A 15,015-nucleotide genomic window follows, 5' to 3' on the forward strand; every position below is an offset into this window, starting at 1 on the left:
GGACATTTTCAATTAATGAACGTGTCTTGCATGAAATGAATTTGTTCCCTTTCTGAAGTCTAGATATTGCTATCACAGAAACTACCCTGACAGCTGACACTCACGGCTCTCCTGTTTGTGACTTGAATGGGAGTCCAAGGGTCAAAAGGACCATGCAGATTGCCTCTTGCCCTCTAAAGGGAGATCCTTCTGGGATTAGGCAGAGTTTCAGCAACTGGTGTGAGAAGAACCAGAGCTACTGAGTGTATCAGTCTCCAGGGATCTCTTGGCACCACTTGTTAATGCTAAAGGACATTTTTAGAAAAAGTTCATCTCTCCAAAGAGCCCAGCTAGAAGGAGGAGATTGTAAGACTTGCGTATTTTGCCTGCTTTAAATATGGCATAGTGTGTGTCTGACTCGGCAAGCAGCTCTGGCTCCTCAGCATGTGCTTGACAGTGGTGGTGAGAGCACCCACTTGTCGGGGGCCTGTGCTTCCTCTGTTCCAGGTTCTCCGAGCCAGACCCCAGCCACACGCTGGAGGAGCGAGTAGTACACTGGTACTTCAGCCAGCTGGACAACAACAGCAGCAATGACATCAACAAGCGGGAGCTGAAGCCTTTCAAGCGTTACGTAAAGAAGAAAGCCAAGCCCAAGAAATGTGCCCGACGTTTCACTGACTACTGTGACCTCAACAAGGACAAGTCAATCTCGCTTCAGGAGCTGAAGGGGTGCCTGGGAGTCAGCAAGGAAGGAGGTGAGTGCCTTTCCTTCCCTATTGCATGAGAATAAGACTGACATGGAGTTAGAGCAAACTCAGGAGTCTGTTTTCTCCCAGGCGATTCAAAAGTGCTGCAGTTTGTGTGAGAAAATGAGTGGGATTAATACCCTGCCATGCAAATGCAGTTTGTTATTTGTGTTATGGCTCTGTCTTATATTCCTTATCATGGACCTTTGTGCTAAGCACTATACAGAAACAGGGCAAAAAGATGAGCCTTGCCCAGAATGCTGCTTGTACTGTAGAAGTCCTTGGAAACTGTAGTTCAGATTAGATCCCTTCTGAGATACACTAATAATATTCTGTTGTTTCAACCATGTAGGTTGGATGATGTATGAACCCGCACAGACCCAGTCCTCCAGAGAACCTGTTGACTAACAGAAATAATATTTATTTTCATTGCGAAATCCAGCATGCAGGAAAGTGGATGACGCAGAGAGAACAACTCAGCGCAGGGCTGTACTTGTACTTTAACTTTTTCAGAGTTAAATTGCACTTTAAGATCAGGGGAGAAATAGGGCATATGAGTAACGTAGTTTCCTTTCTGTTTAGTGCCTGAGCAACCAACCCCCCCTCCTTCCTCTTTCATCTTCACCTCACCTTCTGTTGGGACCTAGACCAAATAGATATTTTTAGAAACTTTAGGAATTGAAACTGTTCAACCCAAACTCAATAATTATCAGCCATTCTTGACCGTGGGCAGACTTGCTTGGCAGGAGAAGACAAACAGGGAGATTCCAGGGGACTAATTTCCTGTGCAGGTGTTTTGGCTGTGCAGACAGCTCTTGTTGTAACCATTGTGCCAGTTGGGAAGGGGGGGTAGCTTGCTTTCTCCAGGCTTAACCTTTCCTTTGTTCTATCCTCAAGTTTAGCACAAGTGGGAAGGGAGTCAGTGCATTTGGGTGTTGGGAAGTTGCCTTTTCTAGGTGCTTTGCAAACATCTTAGTTATCATAAGCCTGTTACTCGCCAGTGGTGAGAAGCATTCAGCTTCCCTAGCTCAGTGGAAGTTTTTTTCTTAGTCATCAGTACCTTACTGAGGAATGACATACCAAAATAGCAATCCTGTTCCTTAATTTTATTACCTTCTCAATAAGATGAATATGCCAAAGGAGTTTTATTGCTGTTTGGCCTGGAATAAGACTCTGAAGAATCTGCTGCCTTGGCCAACCAACTGTTCAAAATTTATTTGGGGGGGGAGGAGAGAAGGAAAAAAATGTGAGTCTTTGAGCCTCTGTTAAGGGGAATGAAAGCAGTGAGACACTGTTGTGAGTGCCTGATTGCCCAACTATTTGCTGAGAACTCAGCCTTGACCTTTCATGGTTTCTTCCATTATGAGGACAGGATTGTGTGCAAAAAGGGGCTCACCCTTGTTTTATCATACAGCTCCGCATACCTACTAAAGGCCTGATGGGCCTTGAGGATCAAAGATAAATGGGTAAGTTATGTGGAAGGAGGACCAAGGCAGGCTAAAAGATGCTGAAGGCTAAAAGGCAGTCGAGAGGGCAGTGCAGGGAGCAGGTACTAATATGTAGGAAAGAACTGAGGGAGAGTGCTCTAGAGGTGCAGTAAGCAAGGTTGTGATGGATCTTTTTTAAAGTCTTCATGAATTTGTGAGGTGGTAGATGACATGTTTGCTATGCTTTCTATTTACAAGAGCATCTAAATTAAGAAATAACCAGTAGCTTAGTCCTACAAATTTCCCTTTTCCTGATCAGGGGTGCATGCAGCCAGTCAACTAATCTGTGTATTTACTCTCCATTTCTTTCTCCATACTGTGGCCTCCAAACATCTGCTGGGGCTGAGGTCACTGTGGGTCCAAGCCAAGAGCTAGTTGGGAACCTTTTTGATGACATACTTTCAGTTGTAAACTGCCAGGCAGATGAAACCAAAACTTTTCATGGAAATGCTTCTGTTTCAACGAAAGCTTTGCTGAAAAAGTTTTTCTGGTCTGGACTGGATGAGGAAGGGTTGGAGGGAGGCAAGGAAAGTCATCACTTTACCCTTGATATAGTTCATTACAAATGAACTTGCCTCAGATGTTCCAAATCCTGGTTGGGTATCCAGCAGCATAAGGACTAAAATGAAGTCAGTCATCATTCCAGGTGTGTGTACCTCCTGCTAGGCAAACTGAACACTTGTAAAGATTTTGAAAATAAAACTTAATACAGATTTTGTAGGGTTTGGGATGCTGAGGGAAACAAATGTTAAGGCTTCTGCATTTTTGTCAGTGTTTTGCTTTTGGGATTTTTTTCTTGTGGCCAGTTCCATCCAAACATGGGAATAGTGTTGCTTGAAGGAAGCACAGGGCATAGATAAATCAGCACTGTTATATGCCTCTTGGGCACTAGATAGTCTAAATAAATACAATTTATGTGGGAGGATTCAACTGGGTTATTCATAAGGACAAACCTGAATTTGAGCTCTTTCCAGCTTAAAATCGAATCTGTGTGAGATGCACAGTTCTGTCTGTCTTCGCCTCCTCAGCAGGTTTGTGATGCCTGTGGTAACCTAATATGTGGGTGCTGCCAGCCAGTGGCTCTTCAGTGAGGAAAACAGCTGTCCTGTCTGCCAGAAATTCTTCCTCTTTTCCATCCTTATGATGACCCAGAAAGTTGCTGAGAAATCTGCTAGGTTTGGTGGCCGCTTTGCACCTCCCTTGCCCCTCTAATTAAACCAGGTGTGTTCCTATCAGGAGCAACTTGGATGGGAAAATGCCATTCCTGGATCTCAGAATGCAGTAGCCATATAAAACCAGCCTTTGAGGGCTTGCAGAACCCTGCAAATGGTTTCTTAAACTGGTGCAGAAGAGGCAGGGAGGGCTTGTAGCTTGGAGTACACCAGAAACAATCTTTGCCACCATTTGATCTAGGACTGTCTGAGGCATTGTAGAAGGTAAACAGACTGATTTACAGCCTGTTAAAAGTTAGCATTCATCAGTGCAGTCGGCACAGCCTGAGTTAAGGAGGGAACCATCTGTGATCAAAGAACAAATTTAGCTCTCTGTATTAGTCAAAAGGCAGGGTCCTTGAGAGGAGATAGACACGCACTGTAAAGCTTTGCTGGAAAGTTATTGGACTCAAGATTAATTGGAGTCCAGTGATCTTGGAGAGGAGGATTGTAGATCTGAGCAAGGCTTATACTAGTTGTGCTGGCTGCGAAATGCTGAAGTTGAGTTTTAGCTCTATATTCTTCCAAGTTCGGCAGACAAAGTTAGCATTTTGTGCCTGCTCAAAGAGGAGCTAAGGGATTAAGCAGCAAAGAAATGTCCCTCCGCCAGCTGACGTGAAGTTTCCTTCTGCCCGTTAATATCCCATGATTGTTTTGCCATCCAAGAGCTTGTCAGATGGTAGGTGTTGGGCATGCTTCACAGGCTGTGAGGACTTCTGGGGTGGAACCCAGCCTGTCTGCACCAACAGCCAGCTACCAAGAGCACAGTCCAGAAACAGGATCAAAACGTCTTAATTAAAAAGTGTGTGTGTGTGTAATTAAACAGCCTGTCACTTTTTACTATGAGCTGAGCAAATCCTACAGAAAGAATTAAAAATAATGGACAATCTAAACAGCAGGTTTAATTCAGTGATGTTTGGGACCCTTCTTATTGGTATCCGCAGAAGTAACTGATTCTCTGTGTGCTTGGGAGGCTTCTGGGAATGAGGACGCTCTGTATCACTGCTGTGCAAGCAGCTGTATGGGAGCGTAGCAAGGAGCTGTCACCTGGGAAAGACCTCTAGACTGATGGTGGTAGAAAGCTGACAACAGTCTGAAAGGCTATGAGAAAACTGTAGCCAGGTAATGACTCAGCTAATAAAAAGGAAATTCAGAGTACATCTAATGGGAATTAGAGTGTAAATGAGCTCCACTGGCTCAGTGCTTGTTTTTGTTTGCCTTGTTCAGATATCCCCCTTTGGACCTCAGTAGAGGTGCTGTACTTTGTCGCCTTTAATCTTGAGGGAAGTACTGATGGTTAGTATGAATCAGGACATCAGTATTGTGTTGAGAACACAAGATAAGGCTTGTGGTAGCATGTTCCTCCCTCATCAAAGGTGAGAGCTTTGCTCAGTAAGTCCGAGGAATTATTTCTACCTATAGAAAGCTGCTGGGGTTTCCTTGGGGCTTTTCCTTTTGAAAGACACCTGGCCTAATCCAGTGTAGCTAGAATTATTACGAAAAATAGCGTACTTGTGAGGCTGAGCAAATACTCTGCATTATGAAACTTACTGAATCATGGGATGTACCCAAGAGCTTCCCAGATATATGCAAGGAACCCGCTGTCCCCATCTGCCATATTCCTTCCTCACTTTCATGTCAACTTTATGCTTGGTGCAGTGTTGTTTTGGTGGGGTTTTGTAGGTATACGTGGCTGGCCTGTGTTCATGCTGAAGGCAATACTCTCTGCCTTTGGAGTGACAGGTGATGAGCTTCAGGGTAGTCTCCCAGCACGGATGTATGGGGCCATACCCAGGGAAAGCACAGAGCCCTACCAGGCTGCTGGAAAGGTGTGCCCTGCCCAGCCTGGAGCACCCCTGCCATTTCAGGGGTGCTCCCTGCCTTTTGTATCAACTTACCTGGAGCTCCCTGCCTCTTTCCAAAGACAAGTAGGTCTCATTCACAGCAACATGCTGTAGGCTTAGACATACTGCGTGCAAAAAGGCTGTTTTTCGGTATGCCTTCTTTCTTACCCAGGCCCTCCAGGGCCCCAGGAGCAGCCTGGCCTCTGTGGCTCCAGCCGGCTGGAGGATGCTGCAGCTTGTAAAGGCCCTGGGTTTTTATTGCCAGCCCTCCAGGAGAGTCCCAATTAGCTCTGGAGGAAATCTGCCTCTTGGCAATGGAACTCTGCTTTTCATACATGGGTCCAGAAAATAAGTGAAGAACGATTCCTCTGATCTCACCAGGGCAGATGGCAAGATACGAGGCTGGTGTTCCAGGGCCTTGAAATAACTTACCATGTTTATCCAGTTTCTCATATTAATGATTTCTAAAGCCAACAGGTTGTGCTTTGCTACCCATTTCAAACTCAGCCACCGCCACCTTTTCTTTCCCCCTCTCTCTTCCTTCCCAGCAATTCTGTTTCTGTCCTGCAGCCCAGCCTCCCATCCCACAGGGCTTCCCCAGCCTCACCCCTGCTCTCTGAGCTTCTGCTCATCTTGCTCTTGCACAGAGCAAAGTGTGCTGTAGCTGCGAGTGTGCAAAGCACTTAATGTGCAAAGCAAGTTGTGCAATCAGGTCAGATACATGCACAAATCAAAGATGAGTCTTAGCCTGGGCTGGCATGGAGGGTGGCAGCAGGCTTACTGCATCTGGCTGGGAGCAGCAGTTCCCACTTCCAGCTAATACCTCATCTGAAGTCAGACCAAGCAGCTAGCAGGAAATGTGACATGCTTTCAAGAGCTCCTGTAATCCCTGAGCTGTCTGTACACAGCACATGGTAGGAACAGGTTTATTGTTGAGGTGAGAGCCCTTGTCATGAGCTCCATCTGGTGTAGGGTGCGTGTGCCTGTATCTCATGCAGTCACAGCTCTGCAGTCTGTCCCTGCTCTTCTGCCAGGTGTGAGTTCAGGTCTTTGATTTTAGGCACCTGTTTGATTGTTTGGTCCAAGCTAAAAATTTAGTAAACTTGGATTATCTGTATTGCCTACACCTTCACTCTTTTCTGGCTGCCCCCTTTCTACATGATGTTATTTTGCTTGCTCTTGGCAAAAACTGTTTTGGGAAACTTCATGGCACTAATTGCATCCTTCCTTTCTTCTTCTTCCTCCTTCCACAGTTTAGTTTAACCTTGTAATTGTTGCTTCTTGCCCACACCAAACATCTGGATTTCATGATGTTCAGCTACTATAACATCAGGTATTTAACATGTCTCATCTCAAGCACATTAGTCTGACTCTTGCATGTGAATCTTAAGGAATGCTGGCAGGACTTGCTGTGTGCACGCTCAGAGGAGCTCCTTTGAACCTGCCCTCCAGCAGTAGGGAGGTTCCTTTGTCATGTCATGGCATTTATTGCCTTTAACGTGGTTCTTGGATTTTACAGGTAGCCTGAGCAGTTTCCCCAATGGAAAAAGACAAGGCCTTAACCCTTTCAGTGAGTATCTTGTCAAAATGTTTCCTTTTTTTCCTGTGATAACCATGTGTCCCAAAATTCATTCTCCTCTGGTATCCTATGTTCACAAATAGCAATATAGAAACAGCTGGAAACCAAAGCTGTTCATGAGAGGTGTGAATATAATAACATGCAGCTCTGCTGCATCATCTCAAAGTCCAGCATTGTGTCTTTATCTGGTGCAGACAGAATTAGAACAGGATACAGCAGCTATGGGATGAACACTCTTCTACCCTCTTCTCCCTACTTCCAGCAAGCAATGATTGAGGTGACTTTTGTTTACATTACATGACTCCATGGACAAGTTCCCATGAAGACTCTTCTCTGTCCTGGTCTGCTCTCCTGAAGGTCTGCTCTCCTCTGTATTTTGTGGCAGTGAATCACACCCTTTCATCAGGCATGGAGAACAACTATTTGTTTTGCTTTTAGACCTGCTGCCTCATGGTTTCATTGGGTGCTTCTTATTTTGGAATGTGAGGGGAAAAAGTGAGCAGTTCTCTCCTGCCAGTTGTTGTTCTACAGCCCTCCAACATATGTCTGGTTAGATTCCTTTCCACGTTGAAAAGACCTAGGCTATGTATTTGCTTAATGACAGATGTCTTCCCATACCTCTTGCTACCTACCTTTACTTTTCTGGGTACCTTACCTGGTGCTGATGAGATGGGCTGAACAGAGAGCTGAAGACAAGGATCAGCTAAGCCTTATACATTGATGTAGTGATGTTTCCTGGTGTGTCCTCAGTTCTGAGCATGTATCAGATTTTTGTCCGCTGCTAAAAGCTGAGCGGAGGCGTTCAAATAATTGTGTGCTGTGGCTTCAATCTCTTTCCTAGTCACTCAGAATGCACAGTGTAGGACAGGTCATCCCTGCTCCCCACTCACGGACTGCATTGCATGTACAAATGTTGAAGTCCATCCGCTGGTTTTATGAGCTGTTCATTGAGCACTGTGCCTTCTGCAGAGCTGTGCAGTCAATTTCAAATATTGACTTATCTGGAAATAATTTTGTATTTGACAATATTCACTCCCTGTGGCAGGGCATGTTGATTAGCACCAACCCAATGAGGCCTGTCTGGTAACCTTTCTTCTTTCCAAAAACCAAATCCATACTTCTGCCTTCTCTTCAGCATGTTTTCACCTGTAATTAATCCACAGAGCTCTTGCTCTGATCCTGTAAAAGCTTTGATTCTTTAAGAACATTTTATGAGGGGCTTAACCAAAGCTTTCTGAAGAAACGAGCGTGGGGATGTGTGCATCTATCTGAAACACCAAGTAGTACCCTTGCACCATCCCCTGGGACACTAATAGCTCAGCAGGGTCCTGGGACTCCCAGCTCCATGTATGCTATATCCCCGCCGTAGATTCAGTAGCTTGGTAGGCTTCAGGGTGCCTGGTGCCGCAGGTCTCCAAGAACCGTTGAGCAGGGACGCTGCTGCGTTGTGCTGTGGCAGAGGTGGGGAGAGGTGGCTTGCCCTGGCCCTGCTTGCCTGCTAGGGGAGGAGGCAGCTGCCTGCGGCTCACATGGGAGATGGTGGCAGAGCATCCAGGCAGCAGCGGGCTTCTGCATCAGTCGTGGCAGGCAGAAGAGCAAAGCAAGAGATGTCGGACCAGTTGTTTCCCCGGACTGCATGCCCATTTCCAAGGAGGGGGAGGGAGAGGAAAGTGGTGGTTCATGTTTAAAAATACATCAGTCCCTAGGGCTCAGTGTGACTCATTCAATGCTTTTTTCAGCAAGGCTGTCTCATTAGCCCCTGGTTGTTTTCAGCCTCACAGCTTACTCTAGGATCTCAGCCTTCTGGGGCAATGGCTGCAGCAGAGTCTGTACTACATCTTTATCAGTCAGGTGTGCTTTTGGTTTTAATTTGCCTTTTTTCTTCACTTTTTCTGCTTCTGTTTGTTTTCCTCCTTGTCCACCCCACCCTTTCAGTAGGTCGCCTGGTGTAGCAGCAGAAGACAGGAAGGGAAGGCAGGGGCCAACCCAAAGGAAAGAAAGATCCAGCGACAGATGGACAGACACCTTGCTGCTTGTGAGCAAGCATGCAGCATCATCCAACGTAGCAGAAGTGGCACCCAGAACGTTTGCACTTTTTAATAATTGGTTTGGGTTTGGGTTTGTTTTTAATTGCTTTTCAATGCCATTATCTAATACTTTGGAGAGTGGGGGTAAGCAGGATCATGACTTTTTAAAATTGGAACAGCTACTGATGACGTAAAATTGAGTTCACTGGGATTCAAAGAAAGAGAATTTTATATACTGTATATAAATATATATGTAAATTGTACAGTTGTCTTGTACAGGGGTTGGAGTCACTGTTCTGTTCCTCCCTTTGCTTTTGAAGGCTGTTAGGGCTAGAGGGACACTTTGCATTTAAGGGATTACAGTAATGTGTGTTTTTCTGCCATTCGGTTGCAAACCTTAACATCCCCATGCACAAAGGAGCAAGTATATCAGCATGACTTGTGCTTGCAGATGTGCACGCAGTGCCAAATGCTTCTTGGGAGCAGCTGATCCCCGTCTTTTCTTACTGTAAAGCCATGTGCACCTCACAGGCAATTGGGCTTTTGAGAGAGCACTAAGTATTGGTGCGCTGCAGAGCTGCTTAAAGTAGGGGTAGCAAAGGGTGGTATTAAGGACATGCAAAAGTAGTTTCTGCACCTGTTGCAAGTTGGGCAGAAATTATTGCAAATGCATTACTACTATCCAGGTTTGGAAGATGTACTTAGCAAAGATGTGCCATGCCTCGGGAATCTAACACTGTAGGAAAGACATGGGAGCCGTAGGCCTAGTAGAGTCAGTGGAGTGGTCTTGCATCTTCCTCTCTGACAAAGTGTTCATCTGTATGTTGTACAACAATAAAAATACTTGAGAAGCCTGCTAAAAGCAGCATCAGCCTGCCTGTTGCTTTGCTGAAGAGCAAAGAATATATTTGTCAGCGCAGAAAGACACAGTCATGCTGCTGGTCCCCAAGAGTCTGGTTCACTTATGTTTTAACACTACAGCTTGGGCCATGCTCACTGGTGAAGGTCTGTCTGCAATGACTGTTGTTGCCTTTGGTGGTTGTGGACCCCAGGGTCCTCTTCTGCACAGCAGTGTGCCTGCCTAGCTTAGAGTATCCACTGTTACCAGTACCTCCTGTGTTACCACACACCAGTGTCACATTACAGTAACAGTGAAGACTTGGATTGAGGAGCCTGATCTCTTGGAGGCCACTGGGGCTGTTTCAACTGCCAGCAGTTTTCCCTGAGTTGTTTCTTACCTAATCTGAGATACAATTGTAAAGTCAGCAGTAGGGCAGGGACACCCATAACAGCAATCCTAGGTTTGGGTGGAGTGTGATGTGACACAGTGTTTTGCTTTGTGCATTTCCAACTGCTGACAGCACTTGTCTGTTCATAGGCAATGTTCTGAACAGCCTCCCACTTCAGAGCTGGTGATCCTTGTGCCACTCGTCTCTGGGCCAAGAATGTGTAGTCAGAGATGATGACATGCCATGACATCTCATGACACGAGATCACACCAACAATTCCTTGTAACAGCACTGTGTTACTATAGAGACTGGGCTTGTCCCTTGAGGCTTTGTTGCTTTTTGTAAAAGATGTCGCAATACAGCATCTTCACTCTGTGGCATGTCATCATGATGATAGCATGAGATAAACACATCACAGCAGGAGTGTCTTGATGCAGTAAGTTAGTGCCTTGTTGACAAAATGGGAAGTTTAAAAACAGAAAAAAACAAACAAAATCTTTCTATAAATAACTGTTTAAGACTAGTAATAACTCTTCCTCTGGGAAGTAGATTTGAGCTAATTAAAGCATTTGGCATGGTTGAAAACACCTCTGTTAATCTCTGAAATACTTCAGAGATTACATCACACCATCATAATATAAAGAAGTCAGCTCTTTAGCAAGAGCAGATCCTGCTGCTGGATCTTCATGGTTTCTCACATACAATGTATGTGCTTTTTTGGTCTACAAGCTCCCATCTTCTTGATTGCATCTCCTCTTTTTAATTGCCCAGGGCACATCTTTTGTGTGTTGAAATGATTTGGTTTAGTGTATAGTTAGAAATGTCCCTGTCACTCATTAATCCTATTGTAGGAGTAAAGAATGAATCCAACTGTATAAAAAAAAAAAAAACTCTCCTTTTTTAATATGCTAGTTTTAGGAATTAAAAGCTCTGGCTGCTGGGTTGATGTTTGGTTTTTTAATGTATAGTTGCATCCAGCAAAAGCAGCCAGTTGGATGCCTATAGGAGTTCTGTCAGCCAGCCACTGGGGACGGGGGAGTGCAGAGCTGCTAAAAGCCACTGCATCTTTTCTTCCGGAAATGTCAGTAAACCAGCCAGCCAATGTTCCTACCTGTCACATAAATCCTTCTGCAGACCTCCTTTTTCTCATCCTTGTGTCCTTCCCCTCCAAAAGGCCTGCACTCACACGTAGTTTGCAATTAGAATTGGATCAGTTCTTCAAGGAAGTCAAACAGGGGGTTGTGGCTGATGTTGGCTTTCCAGTACCAATTGGTGGGTATTCATATTGCTATGCTAGAGCTGACTTTATGCATGGATTGCGGTCCAAGCATTATATTGCTTTCCCCTCTACTTCCACGAGACAAGTCCAAGTCCCCGCAGCCTGACTTGCTGGGTTTGTGTGGGCCTCTGAGCAGTTTCTGGCAATGCTTGTGCATTGGTATGCAAGACCCAACCAGCATGATTGTGTAATGTCTGGGCAGGGGTTGGTTTACTTATTCTGGGTTTGTGTCTTGGAAGATCACGCAGACAGTACTGATCCTGATTCATATAACCCATCCTATGAGTTGTCCAAACAGTCTGTACTCATCAGAAGAGAGCAGTGCTTCAGCTCTCCTCTTCCCTTATTGCTTTTATTGCCAGATAACTGCCCAGTCCACCTGTCTGGCAGGCCAAACGTCCTTATCTGGCAGTGGTAAGCATGTTCTGCTCTGCCTTCCATCAGTAGCATCCTACTGAAGGTGGGACATGGGGAGTTGTCAGCGTTATGCCTGGAAGCAGACCTTGGGCATGTGTCTCCTCATCCTTCAAGTCCTTCTGGGCCTCTCCAGCTCTACTTTGAATGACTTCTGAAAACAGCTGGGACAGAGAAGAGAACCAGGGCTCCACAGTGCAACTCATCTGCTCTTCCTGCCAGAAGCAAAAATCTTTCCTTTGTTGCTGATCCTCCAAGGACGTAGCATGTTGGAGGGAGCTGCGTTATAGTGGGATTCATCTGTGTGAAGGCACCGCTTCCCATGGCCTGAGTTTATATTGAACTTACCCTGCCTCAGCACATTTCTGCCTCTGGCATTGTTTGTTAGACTGAAAGGCATCTGTTTGATTTTTGGTTTTGTAATAAAATAGATAACTCTTGCTCCTGTGTCTTGTGGTGGTTTCTTGTTGAATCTTGATTTCCAGAACTCCTCTTTTTCACATAATGTTGTCTTACCTATGCAGGGCCATAGGAGAGGGGAGGGGACTTTCCTGCTCCCACAGTCATGTGTCAGTCTTTGCTCAGGGTCTGAGGTCCTTGGATGTTCCTCTCCTGTGTATAACCCTCCAGGTTGCATTAAAACATGCTCCAGAGTGCTTTTCTGCAGTTTGACAGCTGCCTGAATCTGCCCAGGCTGCTTAGAATCTGCCCAGGCTGCTTAGAAAGGCTGTGAAGCTTCAGCAGGAGAGTGGAGGTCACCCCTGAAAGGGGGACAAGGGGGACCCACAGCTACATGGGATCTTGTTGCACAGTCTCTTCCTAAACCAGAGTCAGAAGACAGACACTGCACCTCACACCACCTCATCCCCTTTCACCTGGGAGCCTTCATACTTTACTTTTGCAGGTCAGGCTTCACTACATGGTTGTCCAAAACCTTTTAATCCTCAGAGATGACAAGTAGCAAGCTATGCTGGGAAGCTGCTGCTGTGTTGAAAAACGTGCCTTTTCCTAGGCGGGGGGGTGGCATTCATCAGAGGACGCAGGACCAGGTTTGTGACAGTAAGGCCACACATTGTTCCCATCAAGCAGATAGGGCCAGTTTTCTCATGTCTGTCACTTCCCTTGGTCACATGTAAATCTCTTGCAATTAATAAGGAGCTGACTCATTTATTGCACATTGGAGGGGAGGCAACTGCAGTCCCAAAGGGAGGTTTTCTGCTTGTATTGTAGTCGCAGGCTGGCTTATTTGTAGGTCGGGGAGGGGGGCTGCTAAGACTGTTGTCTTTAGATGGAAGTTAAATGATGAAAGTACTGCAAACTTTAAGGAGCAAATGCTGGGGTGAGTGACAGCCAATGTGGCTTTGTCAAGACTAAACTGGCAAACTGGGCTAATTTCCTCGCATTGCCAAGGTAACATGTTTTGGGGCTAAGGGACAAGCAGTATTTGTCATTGCTGGAGTTCTGCAAGACTTAATTAAAAATAAGAAAAGAATATTTTTTTTAAAAAGCTGTTATTTGGCCATGCTCTCTTTCTGGGGTCAAAGGTACTCTGAGATGCCTTCACCCTTCTCTGGTGGTGTGGTCATTCTGTAAGCAAGTCAAAAGAACTACAAAGAGCTTGCTTCTGCCTCTGCTTCCACCAGTGATATTGCCAGAAGGCTTTTCTTCCACCCCCGCCTCTTTCCCCCTTATCTTTGACATAACTAGCAAAATCCACATGCAGAATGCCGACCTTCTGACTTCTCAGCAGCCAGCGCTTGCAAGCAATTTCAGGCCAAATAACTTGGCAGCCCTCCAAAAGCTGGTATTAAATTGGACAGCGGGATCTGCAGAAGTGGCGTTCCTTAGTTTGGAAAACACCTTGAAAACGAAGTGGGTTTAAAAAAAAAAATCAACCCACAAACAACAAACACCACCTCAGGAACTAGGAGTAGAACAGCAAGTAGTTTCTGTGGGGTGCCTGCCTGAAAACCTGAGGCTGGCTGCTTTGGGAAGCAATGATGCTTTCTGCCGTTCCGTGTCCGAGGGCCTGCTCACTCATTTCAGTGGCTGTTTTTGTTCTTCAAAGGTGCCGTGCCTGTGCGCACCAGCGAGGTGTCTACTCGCGTTCAGAAAACCCCACCAGCTCTCTGCTACAGGTTGCAGCACAAACCTATATCCCCACCTCCCCCAGCGGCACAAGTGGACGTTTTTTCCACGTTACGTTGTTCTTTCAGCACGTGGGGGACTGGGCTGGGGGTCTTCTGGCTCTCAGCCCAGGCAGAGGAGCTGTGGCCTCTGGTGGTGGGTGGCTCTTTGCTCCCTGCCTGAGCTAGACCTGCACGGTGCGTGTCGGGCGATGAGGGACGCAGGAGTTTGTGGCTCCCGAAAGTTGAGGTTGCCTCCTCTCTGGTGCCGGCAGGAATAACAGGCCCGGCTCTCCTGCACGCGATTCACAACTGGGTGGCCCTAGTCTGGAGCTCAGAGTAGCTCCTCGGTGCCAGACTGAGGAGTCTGGAGTGCTGATGAATTCAGCTCACCTTACTAAAATAGACTAAAATTCAGCCCCCGTACAAAACAGATCCTTAATTCGTTGCTTTTTGGTATATGAAGGAAGGACTCGGAACTGTGCGTGACCTTCGTCCTCAGCTTGGTGAAGTGAGTTCTGTAGCATCTCAGTGCTGTGCTTCAAGCAACGAAACCTGCAGAGTTTGACTGTCCATTACACGGGACAGCTCTGGCTTCGCATAGCACAAAGTACCATTGCTGTCTCCCTCAGTCACGATTTTGGCTGGGACCACTCAAGTAATCCCTGCTGACTTCACCATGTCAGAAAAGAGCTGACGCAGCGTTTGGCTGAAGAGACGGAGCTATTTCTGAAGTGACTCAGATGCTCGCGCTATGAGCTGGCAGGTTGCAACAGGCAAACCTATATGAAGGTGGCTGAAGTTGGATCTGTTCATCTCCAGCCCAGCGTGAATTTTTGCATCTCTTGAGCTGTTACGATTGTTTCAAGCGTTCAGACATTTGCTGCAAGCTTTTTCTCCTCGGCATGCAGTTCAATATCAGACCTTTGTAAAATGAGCTAATCTAAAGTACTTAGACTCCGAAAAATAAAATATCGAATATCAATGAATTCAAAAAACTGGTGGGTGGGCTCTGTGAAGGGCTGCCCTAAGGGATAAAACAGAACTGAGGGCTGATAAAAGAGCTGGAGTCAAAGTCCAAATAAGAAACTATC

General features: G+C 46.1%; 1 protein-coding gene across 1 annotated transcript in view; it reads left to right on the plus strand.

Annotated features, from left to right (window-relative positions):
• Nucleotides 1-9,135, plus strand: part of SMOC1 (SPARC related modular calcium binding 1) — a gene marked incomplete at its 5' end in the record, with an annotated part of 86,079 nt that extends 76,944 nt beyond the window's left edge. Inside the window, 3 exons of the mRNA XM_010286744.1 lie at nucleotides 487-734; nucleotides 6,787-6,837; nucleotides 8,782-9,135. Of these exons, the coding sequence (XP_010285046.1) occupies nucleotides 487-734; nucleotides 6,787-6,837; nucleotides 8,782-8,798 (316 nt within the window). The remainder of the gene's footprint in view (nucleotides 1-486; nucleotides 735-6,786; nucleotides 6,838-8,781) is intronic.
• Between the last annotated feature and the right edge of the window lie 5,880 nt (nucleotides 9,136-15,015).

Source organism: Phaethon lepturus, unplaced genomic scaffold, assembly GCF_000687285.1.
Source record: "Phaethon lepturus isolate BGI_N335 unplaced genomic scaffold, ASM68728v1 scaffold2940, whole genome shotgun sequence".
NCBI classification, from domain to species: domain Eukaryota; kingdom Metazoa; phylum Chordata; class Aves; order Phaethontiformes; family Phaethontidae; genus Phaethon; species Phaethon lepturus.